Source organism: Arvicola amphibius, chromosome 9 (assembly GCF_903992535.2).
Source record: "Arvicola amphibius chromosome 9, mArvAmp1.2, whole genome shotgun sequence".
In the NCBI taxonomy this organism is placed as follows: domain Eukaryota; kingdom Metazoa; phylum Chordata; class Mammalia; order Rodentia; family Cricetidae; genus Arvicola; species Arvicola amphibius.
The window spans coordinates 49,940,379-49,962,307 of NC_052055.2; the positions used below are offsets into that span (position 1 = coordinate 49,940,379).

The window sequence follows — 21,929 nt, forward strand, 5'->3', positions numbered from 1 at the left end:
GTCTGCCCTCTTGGTATTGGAACGTCAACTTATGAGCTCTTTACTGGGGAAGACTGTTTCGCTCTCTCTCAGCATTCCTTAGGGAGCTGTAGTTCTCTGTGTAGGGTTGAGGGCTCCTTGCCTTTGTCCATCCACTTCAGCATGTCTATTGGTGTCATCCTTGTTCAGCTAATGTTTGGACAATCATGTTGGTGAGACTTTACAGCTTCTGACATCCCTAGATGTCAGAATCTAGGGACCTTACAATCTCCCTGTAAGGTCCTTTGGCTCCTGTAGTCTTCCTTGCTCATCTTCTGCCGCGTTCCCTGAGACTAGGGTGTCGGAGTTTTTCTTTAGAGGTATCCATGGAGACTGGGCTTCCCAGCTCTACATTTTCATTGGTGTGGCTGTTGGTGATGGTTTCTATCTGTTGCAAAGGGAAGTTTCCTCTTTTCAGAGGGCTGAGAACTATACTTACCTGTGGGTATAAGGACAAACGTTTAGAATGTAGTGAGGACTATGCTGGCTTAGTGAAGTGGTGGTTGGAGGTTCTACTTCAAGAACTATGGGTTCATTAGCTCTGCGTAGGCGGCTAGGCTTCCAGTACCAGGCAGAGTTTTCCTCTTGTTGAAGATATCTATTAGAGAGCTGTTGACTACTGCCAAAGTGTATTTGCTGCTTCTGCACCCTATCATTCATTGATGTGGTTCATAGGCACCATAGCTGGATAGGAATAAAGGCTGTTGGTTGTTTCCCTCATTTGGGAGAATGCATAGTGTGTTCAGGTGCCATTAAAAGTAGTCCTTAGAGAGGAGGCATTCAGGTCAGTTCAAGCTCAGAAATCTCAGGGTTCTGCCTCTGAAGCACGTGGTGTTTTCAGTAATAAGGACTTACTTTATACCTCTGTGGTACAAGCAAGGGAAATAGCAATAGGTTATAGATCTGTGAGTTTCTTGGACACTCTGGCCAACAGCTAAAAAGGGGGGCTTCTAATGGCTTTCAAGTACTTTTTGAGCATTTTTTGAGTCAGGATATTGGGCTCTTATATTGCTGTGTCTTTATTTTGGTGTTAGACAGATACTGACTTTATAGAAGTGATTTAGAAATGCTCTTTTTTTCTTCTCTTTTCTCTCCTTATTTTGGGGGGAATAACTTAAGAATGGATTGTCTGTGGATCTTTGGAAGTCTGGTAGAATTCTGCTGTGAATATATCTGGTCCTAGACATTTTTTTTTTAAAGCTGGAAGGCTTTTTGTTACTATTTCAGTCTCGTAATGGGTCTAATTACACTGCTGAATTCTTTGTGGTGATTTGACTTAATTAGAAACTTACCCATTTCTTTTAGGTTTTCCAGGTTAGTGAAGTACAGGTTTTGAAACTGGAACTTTGGTATGCCACATCTTGGAGGTTGAAGGTACAGGTTCAGAAAAAGATAGTTAGGATTTACACGTAAGTAGGTGGACTATGTTCCAAATTAGGTTTTCAAAGTTGACAAACTCAACACAATTTATTCAGTGTCTTACATGTTCTAGATGTCCTGTTTCAGAGATCATAGCAGTTTGTGCCCTCACAAAGCTGACGTGAAAAGGAGGATGCAGATAACTAATGCATAGGCATGTGAACTACTAGAGGGCGCAGTGTGCTTTAAAGAGGGTGGTAGTATGGCTGGGCACAGCAGTTGTCAGGTCTCAACAACTCAGAGATAGTCAGTGACAGTTCCCAGCATTGGAAGAATTGTCTGGAACTGCCCTGAGGGACAAAGAGTGGGAGAAACCGTAATCAACACACTTCCTTACCCAAGAGCCAATCAGGCACAGTCATTACATACAAGCTGAGAGGATGGATGGTACCTCCCTTGGTTTAGTAATATCACACATATGAAATAGACAGAGGTGGAAGAATAAGCCTGTGAGCCTGAGGGTTTTACTGTCTAGTACCTCAATGAACAGATAGCAAAAATAATGTTTGCCTTTACTCAGGGACCTTTTACACATTGTAAAGGTATAGAGGATAATTAAGCTTAAACATCTTTTAAAAAGAAATTTGTCTAAAGTCCATTGAATATGTAATTATGGCTAACACAGCGGCTTAGTTTATGCTTAAAATGATCACACACTTCTTAAGCTTTGTGTACAATATGTTTACTCCTGTAGCAACATAAGACATGGCCATCTTTATCATTTCATTTCAGAGAAGGAAACCATTTGAAAACAAAACACAAACAAATAAAACAAACACCCAATAAACCAGATACCTTTCCCAAGGTCCCACAGCAGTAACAGAGCATGTGTTTGGACATAGGTTCTTCTGCTCCACTTTCATATTCTTAACTGGCGGGATGCTGTCTAATGCCCCAAATATGTTGGGATCACAAGGATGGCATGTTAAAAGGGTGGATTCACCTGCCTCTCTTAAGATTTATTGACTCATGCTTGGCCAGTAGAATCCTGTAACAGGGTGTGGCCGTACTACTTCTTTCCATGGGGTAAGCTGCCTCCTATTATGGAAACATCAATGTATACAGCCAAAATTTTGGATTAATACCTAGAAGGTAATTTCTTGGATCATATAGGAATAATTTAGTGATGGAACTGCAGAATGAATGCTGGGGATTAGGACCAAGAAAATCCTGAAGAACTGGCTCCTCCCCCCTTAGTTTTCCAAGTGCTTCTAAACAGCTGTCCCTCTGAGCTTCCATGCTAGCAATTGCACAGAGATTTGACCTTGACTTGTTTTAGCTTCTCTCCTTATTTGCACCAAGCAAAAGGACAAGGAATGGTTTAGGTTGGAAACGTTTCAGGAAATGAGTCCTTGTAATTATGAGTTCGAATCTTTCAGATTCTGACAGTGAAAGTGGAGGGCTGTCTGAAACACCCGAAGGGCATCATTTCACGGAGAGACGTAGAAAAATTCCTTTCAAAGAAAAAGCGATTCCCAAAGAACTACATGACACAGTACTTTAAACTGCTAGAAAAATTCCAGATTGCCTTGCCAATTGGGGAAGAGTATCTGCTGGTTCCAAGCAGGTAAGACAGACTTTAAAAATGCAATCAAAATTGACCAGATTATATTACTTTTCTGTAGTAGATACATTATTTTTGGTAAGCTTTTTGGCAATGCACAGCACATATTTTGAAAACGAGTGCAGTTGATTAATGTCTTTTTTTAAAAAAAAATATTTGTTTATTATGTATACAATATTCTATCTGTGTGTATGCCCAAAGGCCAGAAGAGGGCACCGAACCTCATTACAACCTCATTACAGATGGTTGTGAGCCACCATGTGGTTGCTGGGAATTGAACTCAGGACCTTTGGAAGAGCAGGCTATGCTCTTAACTGCTAAGCCATTTCTCCAGCCCCATGATTAATGTCTTAAAGAAATAGAACATATATATATATATATATGTATATATATATATGTATATATACATATATATAATTTCTATTTGGCTTAACAGCACTCACATTATTTAGGGAAGATTAACAGTGAAGCAGTGCGTGTGCATGCATATCTTATTCACTTGCCAGTGAAAGAGTTATATTAAGGAAGGTTAAGGGAGACAGTGAGTTTCCAGCAAAGCTTAAAATAGCAGGCATCATAGTGAAGGGCTATTTTCTAGCCCTGTTGGAGAAAATTCTTATATGAAAGTAAATGGAAATGCCCCCAAAGTGCTGAGAGTGCAAATTATATTGATTAATGGTTGCAGCCAATTCTAAATATAGACGTACTTGTTTCTAGGACATGTGTTTTTTTCAAGTTTCATATAATCTTAATATCTGCTTTTTTGCTGATTGTATTAATTTATTAATACACATAGGATTGGTGAAAGTTTTTTGTGCATCTACTTCATTTGAAAATGCATTTCAGTTGAGTAACCTCCAAATTCTTGATGTGGAAGAGCATGTGACAAGAGAATATTATAAAACAATGCAATTTGATTAGAGTAGTTATTTGCCTGAATTTGAAGCAGTGAAAAGCTCAGGCCACCAGGCTCAGGGCCATAATGTCCAGGGCACCGGCTCAGGGCACCAGGCTCAGGGCACCAGGCTCAGGGCATCAGGCTCAGGGCACCAGGCTCAGTTTCTGACAGTCCCTACTTTCTGCAGTTTATCTGACCACAGGCCTGTGATAGAGCTCCCCCACTGTGAGAATTCTGAGATCATCATTCGGTTATATGAAATGCCATACTTTCCAATGGGGTTTTGGTCAAGATTGATTAATCGGTTACTTGAAATCTCACCTTTCATGCTTTCTGGAAGAGGTATGTATTTAACAAAGCTTACTATGTAGACAAAGTAGAAAGAAATGTTGAAAGTAGAGTAGCATTTACCAGAGTTAACCTGTTTGGAAGGCAAGAGTTGTCAATACATGAACAAGAACCAACTTATACAGCTTGCTGGGACGAAATGCCCCAGTTCTAGTATCAGATGCATTTCCATCAACTGTGAGTATTGTACTTTCCAAGACTTAACAAACAGGAAGCGATAGCTTTAAAAGATGGAGTTCAGCGGGAGCCATTAGTGTAAGTATGCACACATGTACACACATTCACACACACTCGCACACATTCATACACATACACACACTCATACACATACCTACATTACACATACACACACACTCACACATATACACAAATGCGTACACATGCACACACACACACATGAGCAAAGAATAGTGTGGGAATAACCGATGTATGAAGACGGGCTTTTCCTCAGCAAGTGTAACAGGTCTTGGTTTATCTGAGGGAGAGACTCTGATCCCAAGTGTCTGCTGTCCATCCCCAGGGACTTGGACAAAGGATAAAGCTATGTTTATATGGTAAGCTTTCATTCTAAAGTAAGAGGCGCTGTAACATGATAGAGAGCTATTGGTTGTTTCAGGCAAAAGACAACTGCAAATATTACTGGTTTCTTAAAAAAAATCTTGCGTTTCTTGGTATTAATGAATAAAAAGATAGCTAAAATGGATTTAAAAGTTTGATAATGGTGTTAATATAATTGACGTTTAGAACAATTATGAAAAGTTACTTGTGATTTTTGTATTTTAACCATGTCAAACTCTTTATCAAGAGCTTGCAATGTGTATTAGATAATATACAAAGCATTTAACTTATGTGATTAAAATATTAAGGAAAAAATTAACATTCATTTGGGGAAGGACTCCTACTTAAATAAATCAATGTTAATTACACAACAAATATATATTACTATTACTTAAGGTATGACTGATAGTTTATCCAGTTTAGTTAATGAAGTAGTTAATAACTAATGGAAGCATCTGAATCTATCTTTAAACTCTCAGAGAGAGCACTACGCCCAAACAGAATGTATTGGCGACAGGGCATCTACCTGAATTGGTCCCCAGAAGCATATTGTCTGGTGGGATCCGAAGTGTTAGATGATCGCCCAGAGAGTTTCTTGAAAATTACAGTTCCTTCTTGTAGAAAAGGTAAGGAAGTTAACTCGGAAGTTTGGATTGTACCTGTAAACTGATCTAACCTTAAAGATAACATTTTTTTTTTTTTCTGGGGGGAAACAGGGTTCTTTCCTGGCTGGTCTGGAACTTACTATATAGACCTGGCTAACCTTGAACTCAAAGAGATCTGCCTATCTCTGCCTCTCGAGTTCTGGGACTAACGGTGCGAACAGCTATACCTGGCTAATTTTTTGTTTTATGCATATTGGTGTTTTGCCTGCATGTTTGGCTGTGTACCGCCTGCAAGCCTGGTGCCTGCAGAGGCCAGTCTGGAAGTGGAATTACAGATGATCGTGAGGCAGAAGTGGAATCTAGGTCCTCTGGAAGAGCACCCAGCGCTCTTTGTGGAAAAAAAATAATGGATTTTACCCTGACATTTTTACATGCAGATGTATTTTTATTCTCCCCTACCATCCTCATTTGCTATTTTCTCCCTATCACTGCCGATCCCCCCTCAGTAGTTCTCCTGTGTTTCACATCACACATATGCAGGTGTGTGAGTGTTTACTTAAACCCATATACATGTATGTATCTATCCTCTATCCATCTAGGTTCTCCATATGAGAGAAATTATGATTTTTGTTGTTTTACCCCACTATATTGCTCTCTCTGGTTTCCTCTTCCCAGCCTTTGAACCTCTTCTCTCCCTTTCCCCATGTATGTATTTCTCCATAAAATATATTTGTATCTAAATCTAGGTTATGCATATGAAAAAAACAAACTGTATTTGTCTTTCTGAATCTAGTTTATTTGACTTAGCATAATGATCTCCAATTCTCTTTTCCAGCAAATAAGATAATTTTATTTTTTCTTATGGCTGAATGAAACTCTAATATGTGTGTGTGTGTTAAGAATATATGCTACCTTTCTCTATCCCTCTGATAACGGACATTTAGGTTGGCTCCTTATCTTAGCTAGTGTCTACAATGCAACAGTAAATGTGGTATGATGTGTGTGATGATTGGCTTTATGGTGATACTTTGTGATCTAACAAATAAATCTTGCCTGAAGATCAGACTACAGAACTAAGCCACTAGCTAGTCATAAAGGCCAGGCAGTGGTGGCACACATCTTCAGTATCAGCACTTAGAGACAGAGGCAGATGAATCTCTGTGTGTTCAAGGCCACCTTGGGTTACACAAGATTGAATCTGTCTAAAAGAGAAACAAAGCTCACACTCACATGCCTTTTAATCCCAGCACTAGGGAGGTGGAGACAGGAGTGATGTGGCTGGGTGGAGAGAGGAATATAAGGTGGGAGGAGACAGGAGCTCAGAGCCGTCTGAGGATGCAGTCTGAGAATTTGTAGGGACAGGGTCACCCCTTTTGTCTGAGCATTGGTAAAGAAAAGAACTCTCTAGTGGCTGGCCACTTTCACTTCTCTGATCCTTCAGCTTTCACCCCATGATAGCTGCCTCTGAGTTTTCATAAATAACAATTAGAATTCGTGTCCCAGGGCTCAGATGCCTTCAGGCATCTATCTATCCAGCCACTGTGTGATATTTCTGTGTTTGGTGTTTCTGTGGAACGTCCACACTGATTTCCACAGTGGCTGCACACGTTTGCATTCTCAAATAGTAAGGGATAAGGGTTCCCCCATCCCGACGTCTTGTCATCATTATTTTGTCTTTTATTGTCTTGATGTCAGTCACCTCCCAAAGGAGATTCAATTGTCAGGATGTTCAACAAGTTTCCAAGCCACTATTGACAATTACTATTGCTTCTTTTGAGAACCGTGTACTCCATTTATTATCTCATTTACAGAATGGATGAAGGTATTTTTTTTAATGATTAGTAGGTAGTCTCTTTCCTTTGCTGACTATCTTCATTGAGGTGCAGAAGTGTTAAAATGTCATACAGTCCTACTTGTCAATTCTTGATATTATTTTCTGTGCTCTTAATATCCCTTTCAGAAAGGCCTTTCCAGTGTCTGTATCTTGAAGCATTTTTCTGTTTCTTCTAGCAGATTCAGGGTTTCAGATCTTACATTTGGGCCTTTGATATATTTTGAATTAAATTCTGTGCAGAGAACAATTTTTTTCTAGTTCTGTGAAGATTGGGAATTTTAATATTGATTGCAATACCATAGTAGATTGCTGTGAGTAGCAGTAGCTTTCATTATTAACAATGATGAGCAGGGGAGGTCTTTGCATATTCTAATGTCTTCCTCAGTTTCTTTTTAACGTTGCTAAGGTAGTATAAAGAGTAATGGTTTGCAGTTGGCATTTTCATGTACATGAATATGGCCCCATACTTGGTCATCTGCACTTCCATACCTCCTTCCCTTCCCTTCTTGCTGGTCACTTCCTTCCTCCTCCTCCTCTTCAATTTCTTTCCATAATGTTTAAAGGTTTTGCTATGGAAGTTTTTGCTCACTTATTCATGGTCAGAATTGTCCATGAGTTCTTAATTTTGAATTCTGTAGGTTGTATTCTTTTGGGCCAAGTTGTGGATCACATCGACTCACTCATGGAAGAATGGTTTCCTGGGCTGCTGGAGATTGACATTTGTGGGGAAGGAGAAACTCTTCTGAAGAAATGGGCGCTGTACAGTTTCAACGATGGCGAAGACCATCAGAAGATCCTGCTTGATGACTTAATGAAGAAGGCGGAAGAAGGTAGGTGTCGGCACAATTCTCAAATATGTTTAAGGTGCCCTTGCTATTTTTTACATGACTTTAGTATATAAGCATTATTCACATCCATAGGGTCGAGCTGAATGATACTGCATTCAATTGTAGTGACAGTTCAGAAAAAAAGTTCACCTAGTGTCAGTAATAGCTTATATTTTGTTTTCTCAAATATGTTGATTTCTAGTTTAAATACTGGATTCTTGTGTTCATAAGTGTATTTGATATTTTTCTATTGTAATAAAACACAATGATCAGGCAAATTATAGAAGAAAGAGTCTCTTCTGGGCTTCAGATCCAGAAGGTCAGGGTCCATAACGGCACAGACAACAAGCAGCATTGACAGCAGCTAACTCTGGAAGCAGAGAGCTCACATCTCAAGTCACAAATAGGAAGCAGAGAGAGTTCACTTGGAATGGCATGTGGCTTTTGGAAACTCACATCCTGCCCTCAGAGACACACTTCCTCCATTATGGCCGCATTTCTAATATCCTCCAAGCTTCCACCATCAGAAGACAAGATATTCAGATGCCTGAGAGGCCTGGGGACACCTCATTTAAATCACCAGGGGTAATCTCATCTTTGAAGTGGGAATATTAAAGAAAACCCATGCATATGACAGAACTGTTAAAAAAAAAAGATGGAAACAAAGCATTTGCAGGGAGCAGCATTCTTGCCATGTATTGCCATTATACATGTGGCAGAAACAGAGACTAAGCACTTATCAGTCAGAGGCCATCTGTTCTCAGTCAGGTGGAAATTCTACCACAGAGTGAGTGAACCTAGGAGTATATGTTTAAAGTTCTAAATACCTTGACATTAATATTTTAGGTGTTTATCAGAATTTTCTAGAAAAATCTATGGCTGGCAGAAAAATCTAAAGATGTGGGTTTTTTTTTTTTTTTTTTTTTTTTTTTTTTTTTTTTTTTTTTTTTTTTTTTTTTTAAGCCAGGAGCACAGATTTTATATACCCTCACATTTTAAAAATTATTTTTTACATACTTTTTAGGAGACCTGCTAATCAATCCAGATCAACCAAGGCTCACTGTTCCCATATCTCAGATTGCTCCTGACTTGATTTTGGCTGACCTGCCTAGAAATATTATGTTGAACAATGATGAGCTGGAATTTGAGGAAGCACCGGAGTTTCTCCTAGGTAACTATCTTTGTTATATTTGAAACAAACAAACAACAACAACAAAAATGCAAGTAGGATATAATTTTCCCCTCTTGATTTAGAAAGCATTCAGCTATTGCAGTCACAGCTCTACTGGTTTTATGTACTTGATATAATAATTTTCACTTAGAATGATATAGTATAAAATTGTGTTATATTGTGGATCTAGAATTTGTTTTGTATACATGTCTGTAGACTAGTCAGTGAGGATAAGACTAGCAGGAAACACAGTTATTTATGGAACTGCCCTTGAGCTTGCTCTACTTTTGAGCAATGAGGTGGCAGAAGGGGGAACTTCAGTTGATTGATGTGAAATAGCCTTTCTTTACCCCAAGAAGGATAAGTAGAGAAAGAATACTTCTGCTCAGTCACTGAAGTGAAGCGCATAGGACAATACGGAGCTCTTACCAATAGTCATCAAATTCGGGTACTAAAAATCAGGAGCATTAAATTGGTAATATACTCGACTTCTGGTATTTTGTGATTGTTCGCTTTTGGGTGTGCTTAACAGTTTCCGGTTTTTAGCTGAGCCCATGAATGCAATTCAAAGGCTTTTAATGGGGCCCACAGGCCAGTCTGATGGAGACATTTTCTCAATTGAGGTTCACTTTTCCTAGATGACACTACTTCATGTTAAGTTGACAAAAAAAAAAAAAAGCCAATCAGCAGAGCAAGTACAGGATATACAGGATATACATTAATATGTATGGATAAACTTATTTTGTAAATATAGTTTTGATGTAGTTCTGTAGACTTTTGTGGGTTAGAAGAGTTGGGTACATTTTGTCTCTGAAAGATTATCCTTCTGGAAAACCAGCATAATTGGGTAGGTACTTCAGTGGTCTGGTTTGATATGAGGACTAGAGGAGAGTTCTTGCTTTCAATTTTCTTTCCTAACTCGATACCACAAATACACAATAGCAGTCCTCACTGCTGTATTTTGCTGAACACACGGAGTATGACAGTTTAGACTTCACATTTCTATAACAGTGATTCTTGAACAGGAAAGGGCTTTACAAAACCAGAAACCTCTACACCCACCTGAAACGTTGACATGTCTTTCAAGCATGTGTCTCTTTTCTCTCACCCTCTTAGGATTTTATTTTAAACTTCAGAGTGATATTGAAAACATCTCATTTTAATTTTATCGGGTGTAAAGAAAGTGGACTAAAGATGAGTTGGAGGCAAAAGGTAGCAGCATGGTTTTCAGTGGGCTGTGACTGAGATTCGGAAAAGCATATAGGATACTTTTTAGACAGTGGCTTGTGGCTGTTGTTGAAAGTATGCAATCTGTATCCTCATATGAAGACACAAAGTCTGAGGACTGGCAACATTGTAGATCATATAGAGAGGGAAGACAGGAAGGCTGAGAGCCGGATCCATGGGTGAACTTGACTGTGACTTATCGACTGGAAGGAAGAGGAAGCATTCAAAGAGGTTTTTATGAATATACAATAGGTACAATTGTGGCACATAGAACAGATTTGGTTTATCTACTTGAGAAGATTAAATGTTTTCTATTTTCATCTCAAAAGGTGATGGAAGTTTTGGATCTGTTTATCGAGCCGCCTACGAAGGGGAGGAAGTAGCTGTGAAGATTTTTAATAAACATACATCACTTAGGCTGTTAAGACAAGTAAGAAATCCCATGATGTTATTATATTAACTCATATGATATTTTCTCTTTTCCAGGAAATCCCTATTTTCATACATCTGTCAGAGGCTAAAACAAGGATCCTTGAAAGTTTGCATTCCCACTTCTTCCTTCTTTATAGAGCTAAAACTTTTCTTTTTCTGCTAAATGACAAAAAAAGTATTTTTAAACTCCTCTTAAGTTTGAGTTAAAACCAGGGGAAGACTCTAATTTTCCATTTCTCTTATTAGCCTTGGCACTTGAGATGTGCACCATTGGTCAGTCAGAAGACATGCACCAGTACTATCAGGAATGTAGAATTCTGAGAATCATCAGGGATGTGTTTTGTCTCTTGTGCCTCACAGTAGTCAGACCCCCAGCCACTTCTGTTTCCTTCTGCACTTGATGTCTAGCAAGTTCCTGATTTCATGCTCTATTCCCCCCCACACATCTTTTCCTGAGACAGGATTTTTCTGTGGAGCCCTGACTGTAGACTGTGTAAAATAGTTTGACTTGGAACTCACAGAGAATGGCTTGCCTCTGCCTCCCTGGTGCTGGAATTAAACATGTGGGTCATGGCTAGGCTGTATTTTTTACAGAGTATTTTTCTTCATTTTCACTGAGATACTGATGTTAGTGAACATAGAATATACTAGTCATTAAAGGATGATATCAATGATTAAAAATAAGAAACAGCATCCTTTGAGTTCATAGAATTGTTTGTTCAGGTCGCCACTCTGACTCGGAGCCTTTACTGATGGGTACTGATGATGTCTACTTTCCAAGTTTAGGTTATGTGGGCAGGGGACACTCAGAGAGCAGAGGCTGGAGTGGCGCCCATAGTCAGGAAGGCTTTTCTCCGGAGGTGCTACAGTTCCTTCTTCCCAGTTCAATCTGCAGTATTTTTCCTTTTTGATTTGTTAGAAAGTTCTAGATACTTAGTTCTCCGTTCTGCATCTCTTCTAGCTCAGAAGGTTTTTACAGCTGATCTTCAGATAATTTCCTTCGTCTCCAGCTTTAGAAAATAAAGTTGACCTTGCCATGACATTGCCGATTCAGTCCAGTCAGTCTTTATAATTCCCTTCTACAGTGCTTTCATTTTCTCAAGATGGTCTTTCTCAGTGCGATGGGCTAGTTCTAGCCTGGACAGTTACATTCCACAGACATGGAGAATTAGACACATGAAGTCTTGTGTCTCAAAACTGTCAAAAAAAAAAAAAAACCGCACCTACACAATAGCCCAGTGAGTAAAAAAGAACGGCTCTTGGCCTTAACTAAATCACTGCTCTTCCCATGACAAACACTTTTGTTCTGGGTAATGCTGTGCACACGTTGGTAGAGAGCTGTGTCATTGAGTCAATGTGCCAATAAGGGTTATATTGCTTAGAATAGTCCTATCACTTTATAGTGTAGCTAGGACTGAGCTGCCTAGGTGAAAATTATGTTCCTCAGTAAAAACTCAGATACTCTTAGAAGGAAGAAAAGGGGATGCCGAGCCAGTAGCATTTGCTCCAGTCCTAGTTTGGGTACTGTTTGGAGTTACTTCCCTCTTCTTGACTTTCTGCTCACATTTGAACTAAGGAAAGACAGGACTGGAAGAAAAGTAAACTCAGTATTACTTCTGCTATCATTTAATAAAACTCTTATGTTGAATCTATCCTCACAGTTTTTCTTAACTTGTGAAAAATATCACTTGTGACCTGAATCTAAATAAGTGTGGAATACTTTAAATATTATAGTGCAAAATTTAGTTTGCATTATGGAAAAACTTCATACAAAGTAGACTGAGAAATTTTTTATTGGTAATATCAAAAATCACATTGTAGTTACAGAAATGAAATGAAACATTCTTTAATCTGAAGCTAGACTTTGAAATAAATGTAGCAAATCTCTTTTGATTCCAAGGTAATTTGTCATCAAAATGCTTTTCCAATATAAAAAAAAACATCTGGCTTAGTCTTCTGACTGTGGCCAGGAGGGTAAACAGAAGGAATGGCGCTTACTTACGTCAGGTTTAACAAACTGAGCTAACCAGACATGGTGTGAAAAGACTCTTCTCTCCTGAGCAAATATGACTGCAATATTAAGCTTTGTTCTGGAAAAGCCTTCTCTCCCTTGGGATAGCCAGGACTCTGGGTTCGCTTTCAGAATTCTGCAGACAGCCAAGTTTGCACTGGCACTCCACAGTTTGGAAGCCCCGTGCTAGGAAGCAGGGCTTCTCTTATCACACATAAGACACAAGTCAGCTTAACATCACAGAAGGTGAAAAGTACAACTGAAGCATGGTGTCAGTGTAAAGTAAAGTAAAGGAGGGAAGAGCAATGGAATTCAGAAACACCGCCATAAACAACGGGAAAGTAGTTCCCCGTAACATATAAGTGGTCTAGAGGGATGTGTGTGTAGAAAGAATAAGCCTCAACTAAACTATGCTTTCGGAGTGGATGTGCATATCCAGAATACAGGTGAATACAGACGTCCCGCACGATGATGTCATTAAGGAGAGTGTTGAGCTGCTCAAGGTGGGATCTAGAGAAAGGACTGCCAAAGCTTCTTGTTGCAGCTGGGAATGGCCTTAGGAAGGTGGGTCGAGGCGGACTTAAGGAAGTGGTAGTGTTTGGCTCATGTCTGATTGTGCAGAGGCTCTTATCCCTGTGAAGGGTGTGGGTATCTCAAGGCCAATGGGTTTTAGCATAGGCAGAACTCGGGGCTGAGAGGAGCTGGCATGGACTTGGGATTGAAAGATTCACACATGACTGAAGGATGGTGAATACAGACAAGGATGAAAGGAAGTAGGATGTCGGAGGTAACATGGAGTTCGACCAGGTCAGACTATGGGAACATGGAAATACATGGGGTTTCAAAAACATTTATTTTTTTTTATTTGTATAAGTATTTCTGGTACCGTATGTATGTGGGTGCTGAGGGAGCTGTAAAAGAGTGAAGGGCCCCTTGGAGCTAGAGTTATGCATGATCATGAGTCATCGGATGTGAGGTGGGTGCTGGAGACCGAGCTTGGGTCTTCAGGGAGAGCAGCAACAGCTCCTAATCACTGAGTCATCTCTCCAGTCTCATACATGGGATCTTCATTTAGTAGTAGTAGGAAGGCATTAGAGTTTTCAGACAGGGGACACCATCTACTCCTGTGGACTTGACTATGTGTCCTTAGCAAACTGTGGTTTTGAACCCAGAGGCTACAGTTCACCCTTCTGTCACTTACAGTTGGCTTCTCTGAGCATAGGGCTGAAAAAGATTCTGTGACTATAATTTAGGGACTAGGATAACCCTGCCTGCTAGGAAGACTACCAATTCCTTTCATTCTCTCCTTATTTGGTCTCACAAAAGCAGATCAAAAGGAGAAATAGAATTTTAAAAAAAAAAACTCAATTTGAATAGTAGTTCAAAATTAGCTTTTTTTTCGGAAATGGTTAGGATTTCTTTTAAAAAGCTTAGAGAGGGCTGGAGAGATGGCTCAGAGGTTAAGAGCATTGCCTGCTCTTCCAAAGGTCCTGAGTTCAGTTCCCAGCAACCACATGGTGGCTCACAGCCATCTGTAATGGCATCTGGTGCCCTCTTCTGGTGTGCAGGCATACACACAGACAGAATATTGTATACCTAATAAATAAATAAATAAATAAATAAATAAATAAATAAATAAATATTTTAAAAAAAAGCTTAGAGAACAAGGGAGCATTTACAACAACCAATCACCAGCAAGCTGGTTAATGAGTTGAGCAGCTACAAGAGTGCAGGTGTTGGATCCTTGGTGATTTGAGACTCACAAGACTCCTAACCCTTGCAGGAGTTGGTGGTACTTTGCCACCTCCACCACCCAAGCCTGATATCTTTGCTGGCAGCTGGGATTCGTCCACGGATGTTGGTAATGGAATTGGCCTCCAAGGGTTCCTTGGATCGCTTGCTGCAGCAGGACAAAGGCAGTCTCACCAGAACCCTCCAGCACAGGATTGCGTTGCACGTGGCTGATGGCCTGAGGTAAGGGGCTACCGCTGTTTTCTACTTAATGTCTGAGTAGTGTAACCTCGAATTCACTCCCAGACTCTAAGAATACCCCTCCCTTGTTGCACTGTGCTAACAGGTTTGATGAAAACTATCTGTTCCGTGATCCAGTTTTGCAAACTTTATAATATAATAGAAAAGCGCAGAATGTCATAGCTGGCATAGTAACACTTAAACCTAATATGCATGCTCTTGAACTCATGATCAGAACCTGAGGTGTTTACATCTCTAAAAGATAAGTACATTAGGCCTCCAGACGTCAAGGAAAGAATGAAGCAGAGAAATTTTAATGATGACAAACTAGTTTGTGTTCCTGAAGCAAGTCTGGGTGACAGATGTTGCATTCCACATGGAAACATCATGTGACTCAGAGTCACAGCCAACCCTGAGCTGGATGCAGCAGGCCAGAGTAGACAGGTCCTCGCTGAAGACAAAAATCCTTGGTAAATCACTGTGACATATACTTAGAAGTTGTAATTTTTTATCTTTATACTCACATTTTAGCCTGCAAACTATGAATAATACTGAAGACTTTTGTGGTAATTGTAGGCTCTCAAATTCCATTCCTGATAGCCTTCCTGTGGCTCTGCACTTTGATTTCCAATCATGGTTTGGCCTAGAAGCCATCCTTCATTCCTTCCGTCCTTCAGACCTCTTTCCTAATCATTACATAAATACTTCTAACTTCGCATGTACCCGCTCTCACAGTTCTCTTCCTTGGCTTAAGTCCCCATCATTTCCCACCTTCCCTGCACTGTCTTTGTACCACTAAATAGCTTGTGAAGAGCGTAGATATTGAGTAAAGTCTTTCTCCTACTGTGGGCCTTCTCCTCCCTTGCTTCCTGGTAGTTGTGCTCAGCCGCACGCCTTCATGGGTTTTCTGACTGTGCCTTGGCTCTATAACCACTGCCTGGCTAACCAGCATAGTCTAACTCCTGGGTATTCTTTTGGCATGTCATTTTATGTGGGCTTGTCCCTTTACCTATATCCCCTTCTAGTCTTCAGATCATGGAGCCCTTAGGAAATACAGGTTGGCAGTAGGGAGGGGAGGCATGGGGACATTGCACTCAAACCTACCACCATTTTCCCAGGCAGTAGATGCAAATTTGCCCCTGCTCTGCAAGCCTAGGAATAGCCCTTTCAGACAGCATTGAGAAAGGGCATGAGCAGGAAGGAAAATGGGGGATTATCTCTTCAGGAACTACTTAAAGCCATGCAGATTTTGAAATTTACCAGCATTCAGGCGTTTGGATTTGGGTTAGTATGACTGTCTTTGAACACCAGGGGGAGCCTCATGATAAACTGAGCTCAGTAAAGGGCCCTTTGGATTCCTGTATTACAAATCCACAGCAATCATTTTCTTGATCAAACTGATCCTGGGTCCCAGATTTTTCTCAATTTTTTCGTGTAATCCTGAAGTGTTAATTTATAAACTTAGGACCTGCTGTTTTCACTCAACACTTAGGCCGTGGGTCTACAACACCATGGCCTCATTTCTCTGGCCTTCATTTCAAATAACAAATCCCATGTTTTTATGAAGCAAATAGAACCCGAGTAAATGCTTCAGTTCTCTCAATCATTTGTTCTTAGTCTGAAGTCAGGATGGAATTCTAGATCTGGTGCCACTAGAGGCTGGTGGGTACCAGTAGCTGTTAAACTTCTTCTAACACGAAATGTAATTTTGTCCTGTTTTTTTTTTTTTCATTGATTTTTATTGAGGTCTACATTTTTCTATGCTTCCCTCCCTGCCTCTCCCTTCCTCTTCAACTCCCAAGGTCTATCTCCCAAGGTCCCCATGCTCCCAATTTACTCAGGAGATCTTGTCTTTTTCTACTACCCATGTAGATTAGATCTATGTATGTATTTTTTAGTGTCCTCATTGTTGTCTAGGGTCTCTGGGATTGTGATTTGTGAGCTGGTTTTCTTTGTTTAAAAATCACTTATGAGTGAGAACATGTGATAATTGTCTTTCTGGGTCTGGATTGCCTCACTCAAAATGATGTTTTCTAGCTCCATTCATTTGCCTGCAAAAGTCAAGATGTTGTTATTTTTTTCTGCTTTGTAGTACCCCATTGTGTAAATGTACCACATTTTCCTTATCCATTCTTTGGTCAAGGGGAATTTATGTTGTTTCCAGATTCTGGCTATGACAAACAATGCTGCTATGAACATAGTTGAGCACATGTCCTTGTGGTGCTAAATTTAATTTTAAAACTCAGTGTTAAAAAACATGAAAAAATCCCTTTTCAATAAAAAACCATGTATTTATTAAAAACTGTTAGTTCAATAATTGTTAACATGAGGCTATGACTATAGAAAGAAGTAAAATCCTGTTTGTTTAGGATTTTTTTAGTTAATATAGCTATTTAGAATGACACATAAGAAATTCCTTCATGTTATAAATCTTTTCATCGAGATCTTGCTTTAATTCAGCTTCTTCCTTTCAGCTCTTGCTCAGAACTCTCATGTAGTCTCTACAACTTTCTGTGTTCCAGTCTGTTCAAACTTGGATTTATTCTCCTTGCTATCTCCTTTCCCCACAAGTATGCGCTTTCTCCTGTATCTCCATTTGTCAGAAGAGGGTCAATACAGTCACAGAAGGACTACTTACCTCTCCATCTATAGTTAGTGTCCCTTCACGAGATCACAGAGTGCCTAGGTTACACAGTGAAACCTTGTCTCAATATCAGTCTGTCGGTAAATATCTGTATCATCTGTATCTGTTACCTATATATTCATCTATCAATTTATTATCTATCTTATCTACCTACCTATCAATCCTCTGTCTGTCTGTCTATCTATCTATCTATCTATCTATCTATCTATCTATCTATCTATCATCTATCTATAATCTTTCATCTACCTATCTATATTTCCATGTATTTACCAGATCTTTGAATCTATTTTATCTTATATTTTTACCATTTATTTTATTTGTATGCCATTACTTCTACTTTGATCCAGAATCTATAGGGAATTATCAGAATATTTCCCCTGAAATAAAAATCTAATTTTATTTGAGTTCCCTGGTATTTCCAGTTACTGACAAAGTACATCTGACCTCTGTGGTGGCATAGCATGGAAGCTCTTTATGTGTGTCCCTTGCTTCCCTTTGCAGCCTAACTCTGTGCCATCTTTCTAGCCTGCATTCTAACCAGGCTGACTTCAGCATATTTAACTTCCTAACAAACTTCTTTTCTGAAGAGCTCATTTTTCCAAGAATTGGCTGGCATGCCATGGCTCTGCCATAAAGCTCAACTTCTTCCTGGAGAGTGAGTCTTCCATGAATTTGTATTTGCTCATTTGATGCTTTTTTTATTACTCAAAGGATTATGTTGTAGCTGGGCTGGCCCTGAAGTCTTCATTTTCCAGCCTTAATATCCTTAATTCACCTTTGCTTTTTGCACTTGCTCCATGGATGACTTTGAATCTGGCATTGGAGGACAGGCGGAGATTATCCTGTGTCTGAGGTGGACCGCTCTGTGTGGAAGAAGAGCTTGGGTTGCCTGCACTTGTGTGCCTTCTCCCTGGCTACCTCCTCAGCATTTGACAACTCACACACTTCTGCCATCTTACTGTAGCCAAGCACCCATCTCTCCTAGATTGTGGTCCTCTTAAAGCAGAAGTACAAAGATGGCTTTGTGTCTACTAATGAGTGACTCTCATAGATAGATACCTAATGCATATTTGCTAAAGGAATGAATGCATCCTATTTTTAGAATAATATATTCAGGATAAGATAAAGTTAACTTTAAATTATAAAGATAGGGGATTCTTAGAAATTATTATAATAATGATGATTAAAGACAGAATGATTATAGTTTATGTTAATAAAATACTTGGCAATACTTATTCTCATACAATGCTTCAATTAATTTTGTATAAATTGTTACTGAGAAATAATTTGTGCTTATTACAATTTTAAAAGCTTTTTTTTTCTTTTACAGGGCATACAATTGCACTCTTAAGATTAAATTCTATAATTAAATATTGTAACTAAATCAGATAACCTTGATTCCCAAATGACATAAGTTTAAATAGACTGTATTTTAGTCCTAGAAAGGTATTCTTAGGGAGCCTGTGTTCTATCTGTAACCAAGAGTGGGATGCCTTACGGCGGTTTGGCGATGTATATTTAACTTTTAAATTCTTAATCCCCTGGCTTTTCCCAAGAACAGCTAATGGACTTTGAGTAAGTCCTTAGTAAATGTTTCCTTTCACGACAACTACTATTCTTAAGGTCAACTTCATTAGTGAGTTTATGTTATTGATCAGCCAAAACTGTATATCCTGAAATGAACAGATCCAATGTCATGACCTATGCACATCCTGGAAGAGAGAGAATGGGCCCAGTAGTTGATGAAGTCAAATGACTCATTCTCGCTAGGCTATTGCCCAGCAGAGAGTCCCAGATGTCACAGCCTCTCTCTTCCTAATGCTTTAGCAATGATTGGTAGGAGGTAATGGGGTAAATATTTCTTAATGTAACCTTAACCAAGTTCCAAACCATAAATAAACAAACGATTTTAACAAATCCCCTATTAAGTCCTATGACGTTTCCATTCAGAGAAGGTCATAACATACCTATGAGGTCAATAGACAGGGAAAATCAGAAATTTAAAGAGCTCTAATGAGAGGCAATAAATTACCTTAGTATTTTAGAAATTGTGAGTCCCACTCCTGTGTTTGCAGAACAGATAATACTTGGCTGAGATTAAAACATTGTGTTTTATATTAAGTAATTTTTATTCTTTGCTCAAAATGCCCAAATCCAAGTACTTCTTGACTCCATTTCACACCCAGATGTTATACCACCTAAGACAGTTCTCGCCACCCTCTCTGTCCAGATACTTTTTATTAACTTTTACTCATAACAGATTAGCTTTGCAGTGGGTTGTATCTTCAGAGTTGGAGATAATATCTAGAAAAAAGTTTACAATTTGATTTGCTCTTACTGAAAAGAAGAAAATATTCTTAAAACCAGTAGAAAAAAGAAATTGGATAAAAGTAAATAACAAAGATAAGTGATATAAATTTAAAAGTTAAAGAAACAAGTTTCTTTAAATTAAAAATGAATAAATGAAAGTTATAAAAAATTAAGCATATACCAAAACTGTACTAACTCTTATTTAACCCATTTGTTTCTATCCTTTGGGTAGGCCCAACTGGCCTTGAGCTTCAAGGCCTCTTGCTTCTGTCTGTGAATGCTGAGATTACAGGCATCACTAGAACAGTTAACAAATTACAATTTTAAAATTAAGTTGAAAATCACCTGTAGTTGTACAGGTACAAAGAGATAGTGTCCAGTACTTGCTTTGTGCATGGCTGTGTGGGAAAACTCTCGTTGCCTGCCAAGTTTGGTGTTGTAATTTTCAGGAAGAAGCATCACCTTGCTTTTCAATATTTGATCTTTATGTTTCAAGTCTGTTTGCAGTATATCTTTCAGTTTTCAAGGACAAAGTTAACACAGTGTTTCTGATGCTTTGCCTAATGAACATAACACTGAAAAATTATGACCAAATTAGTAGAACAGTAAGACTTCTTGCGTGTTTTTTTGGCAGATATCTTCATTCAGCCATGATCATTTATCGTGATCTGAAACCCCACAATGTGTTGCTTTTTACCCTCTATCCCAATGCTGCCATCATTGCGAAGATTGCCGACTATGGGATTGCACAGTACTGCTGTAGAATGGGAATAAAGACCTCGGAAGGCACCCCAGGTAGGAGACTAAGTTCACTTTTTGTACTGTATGTCCTCAGATGTCCTCGGATGTCCTTGGATGTTGGTGTGGGAGAGTCAAAGCAGAGGTAACCTGTCACAGTCTGAACAGATATTTATTGTCTGACTAGTAATGGTCATTGCATCAACATCTTCATCATCCTATTTTCTAGAGCAACAACAGCAACAACAAAAAAATCAACTTGTAACTTTCTAAGCCAAAAACTGAGCTAAAAGAAGAAGGTATTTAATGCCGTTGCACTTTTAAAAGCAGGATTTCTCTATATCCAGTGTTTGTCATCTTTTGGCTTAAAATAAATGCTTTTCTTTTTATTGGTTGCCTGTATTTGCAAGTAGTTGTGCTTTCTCCCAAGCATGTCTGGATACACATTGCATCAGAGTGTCTCTGGGCTCTTCAATCACAATAAAAATTGTTACTGTTCTTTAGTGGTTGCTGTGTGCCAGGCTCCAATGCAGGTACATCAGGGACACATTTCTTACCTTAATACTGAGTCTGTAAGTTTGCTGTTGTCTTCATTTTTATAAATGGGAACATTAAGACTGAGTAAGGTTTTTAATCTCAGTAAGCAGCCAAGATGGTAATCAGTCAAGTCAGTGAAATATAAAGAATCTGACTTTGGATTCTTCAGCTGTCTCCTTGACCACATACTGTGATAATGTATGCTTGAGAAGGCTTCACTCTTCAATCTTAGCTTCTGAAGCAGAAAAGGAAAAATAACAGAATGGTGCATACCAAATATTGTTCATTGAAGGCTTGGAAAAACAGTATTTCTGTCTAGGAAAAATGAATATAAGAAGTGACCTTCTATGGGTAGATCTCATTCCTCTCACGAGAGGTTCCAAAGAGACCTGGGAGATGAAACGAAATGAGGACATGACTGGTCCTAGTTATGGTTGAGGAGAAGGGTTGTATTGTAGATATGAGGGAGAAAACAGCTAGAGGTATCTTGACGAGTCAAGACTGAACATGGCCAGCAGAGAGACTGGGCTGTGAGAAGAGAGAGGGGTAAAGAAAGCGGGAGGAAGAGAAGGAAGATGGAAGAGCAGACAGGGGCCCAAGAGGACAGAGAAAGCACATGGGAATCAAGAGAATGGTAGTCAATATGGCTGAGTTATATATGATTAGAGGCTGAAGGATGGGGAGTGGAGTCCAGACCCTGGGCTGGAGAGGTTTAGGGGAGAGGGAGCAGTGAGCAGAGATGGGAGGAGCCACAGAAACTGAGACTTATACTTTGGGACCTTAAATCCCACATAATGTCCAAGTGGACTGGCCGCCT

The 21,929-nt window shown here is 39.3% G+C and overlaps 1 protein-coding gene across 1 annotated transcript in view; it reads left to right on the forward strand.

Annotated features, from left to right (window-relative positions):
• The window catches only part of Lrrk2 (leucine rich repeat kinase 2), a 121,246-nt gene that overhangs the window by 73,291 nt on the left and 26,026 nt on the right, over positions 1-21,929 (forward strand). Inside the window, exons 28-35 of the mRNA XM_038343704.1 lie at positions 2,817-3,004; positions 4,087-4,241; positions 5,285-5,431; positions 7,883-8,074; positions 9,096-9,242; positions 10,799-10,899; positions 14,696-14,886; positions 20,472-20,632. Coding sequence (XP_038199632.1) covers positions 2,817-3,004; positions 4,087-4,241; positions 5,285-5,431; positions 7,883-8,074; positions 9,096-9,242; positions 10,799-10,899; positions 14,696-14,886; positions 20,472-20,632 — 1,282 coding nt within the window. The remainder of the gene's footprint in view (positions 1-2,816; positions 3,005-4,086; positions 4,242-5,284; positions 5,432-7,882; positions 8,075-9,095; positions 9,243-10,798; positions 10,900-14,695; positions 14,887-20,471; positions 20,633-21,929) is intronic.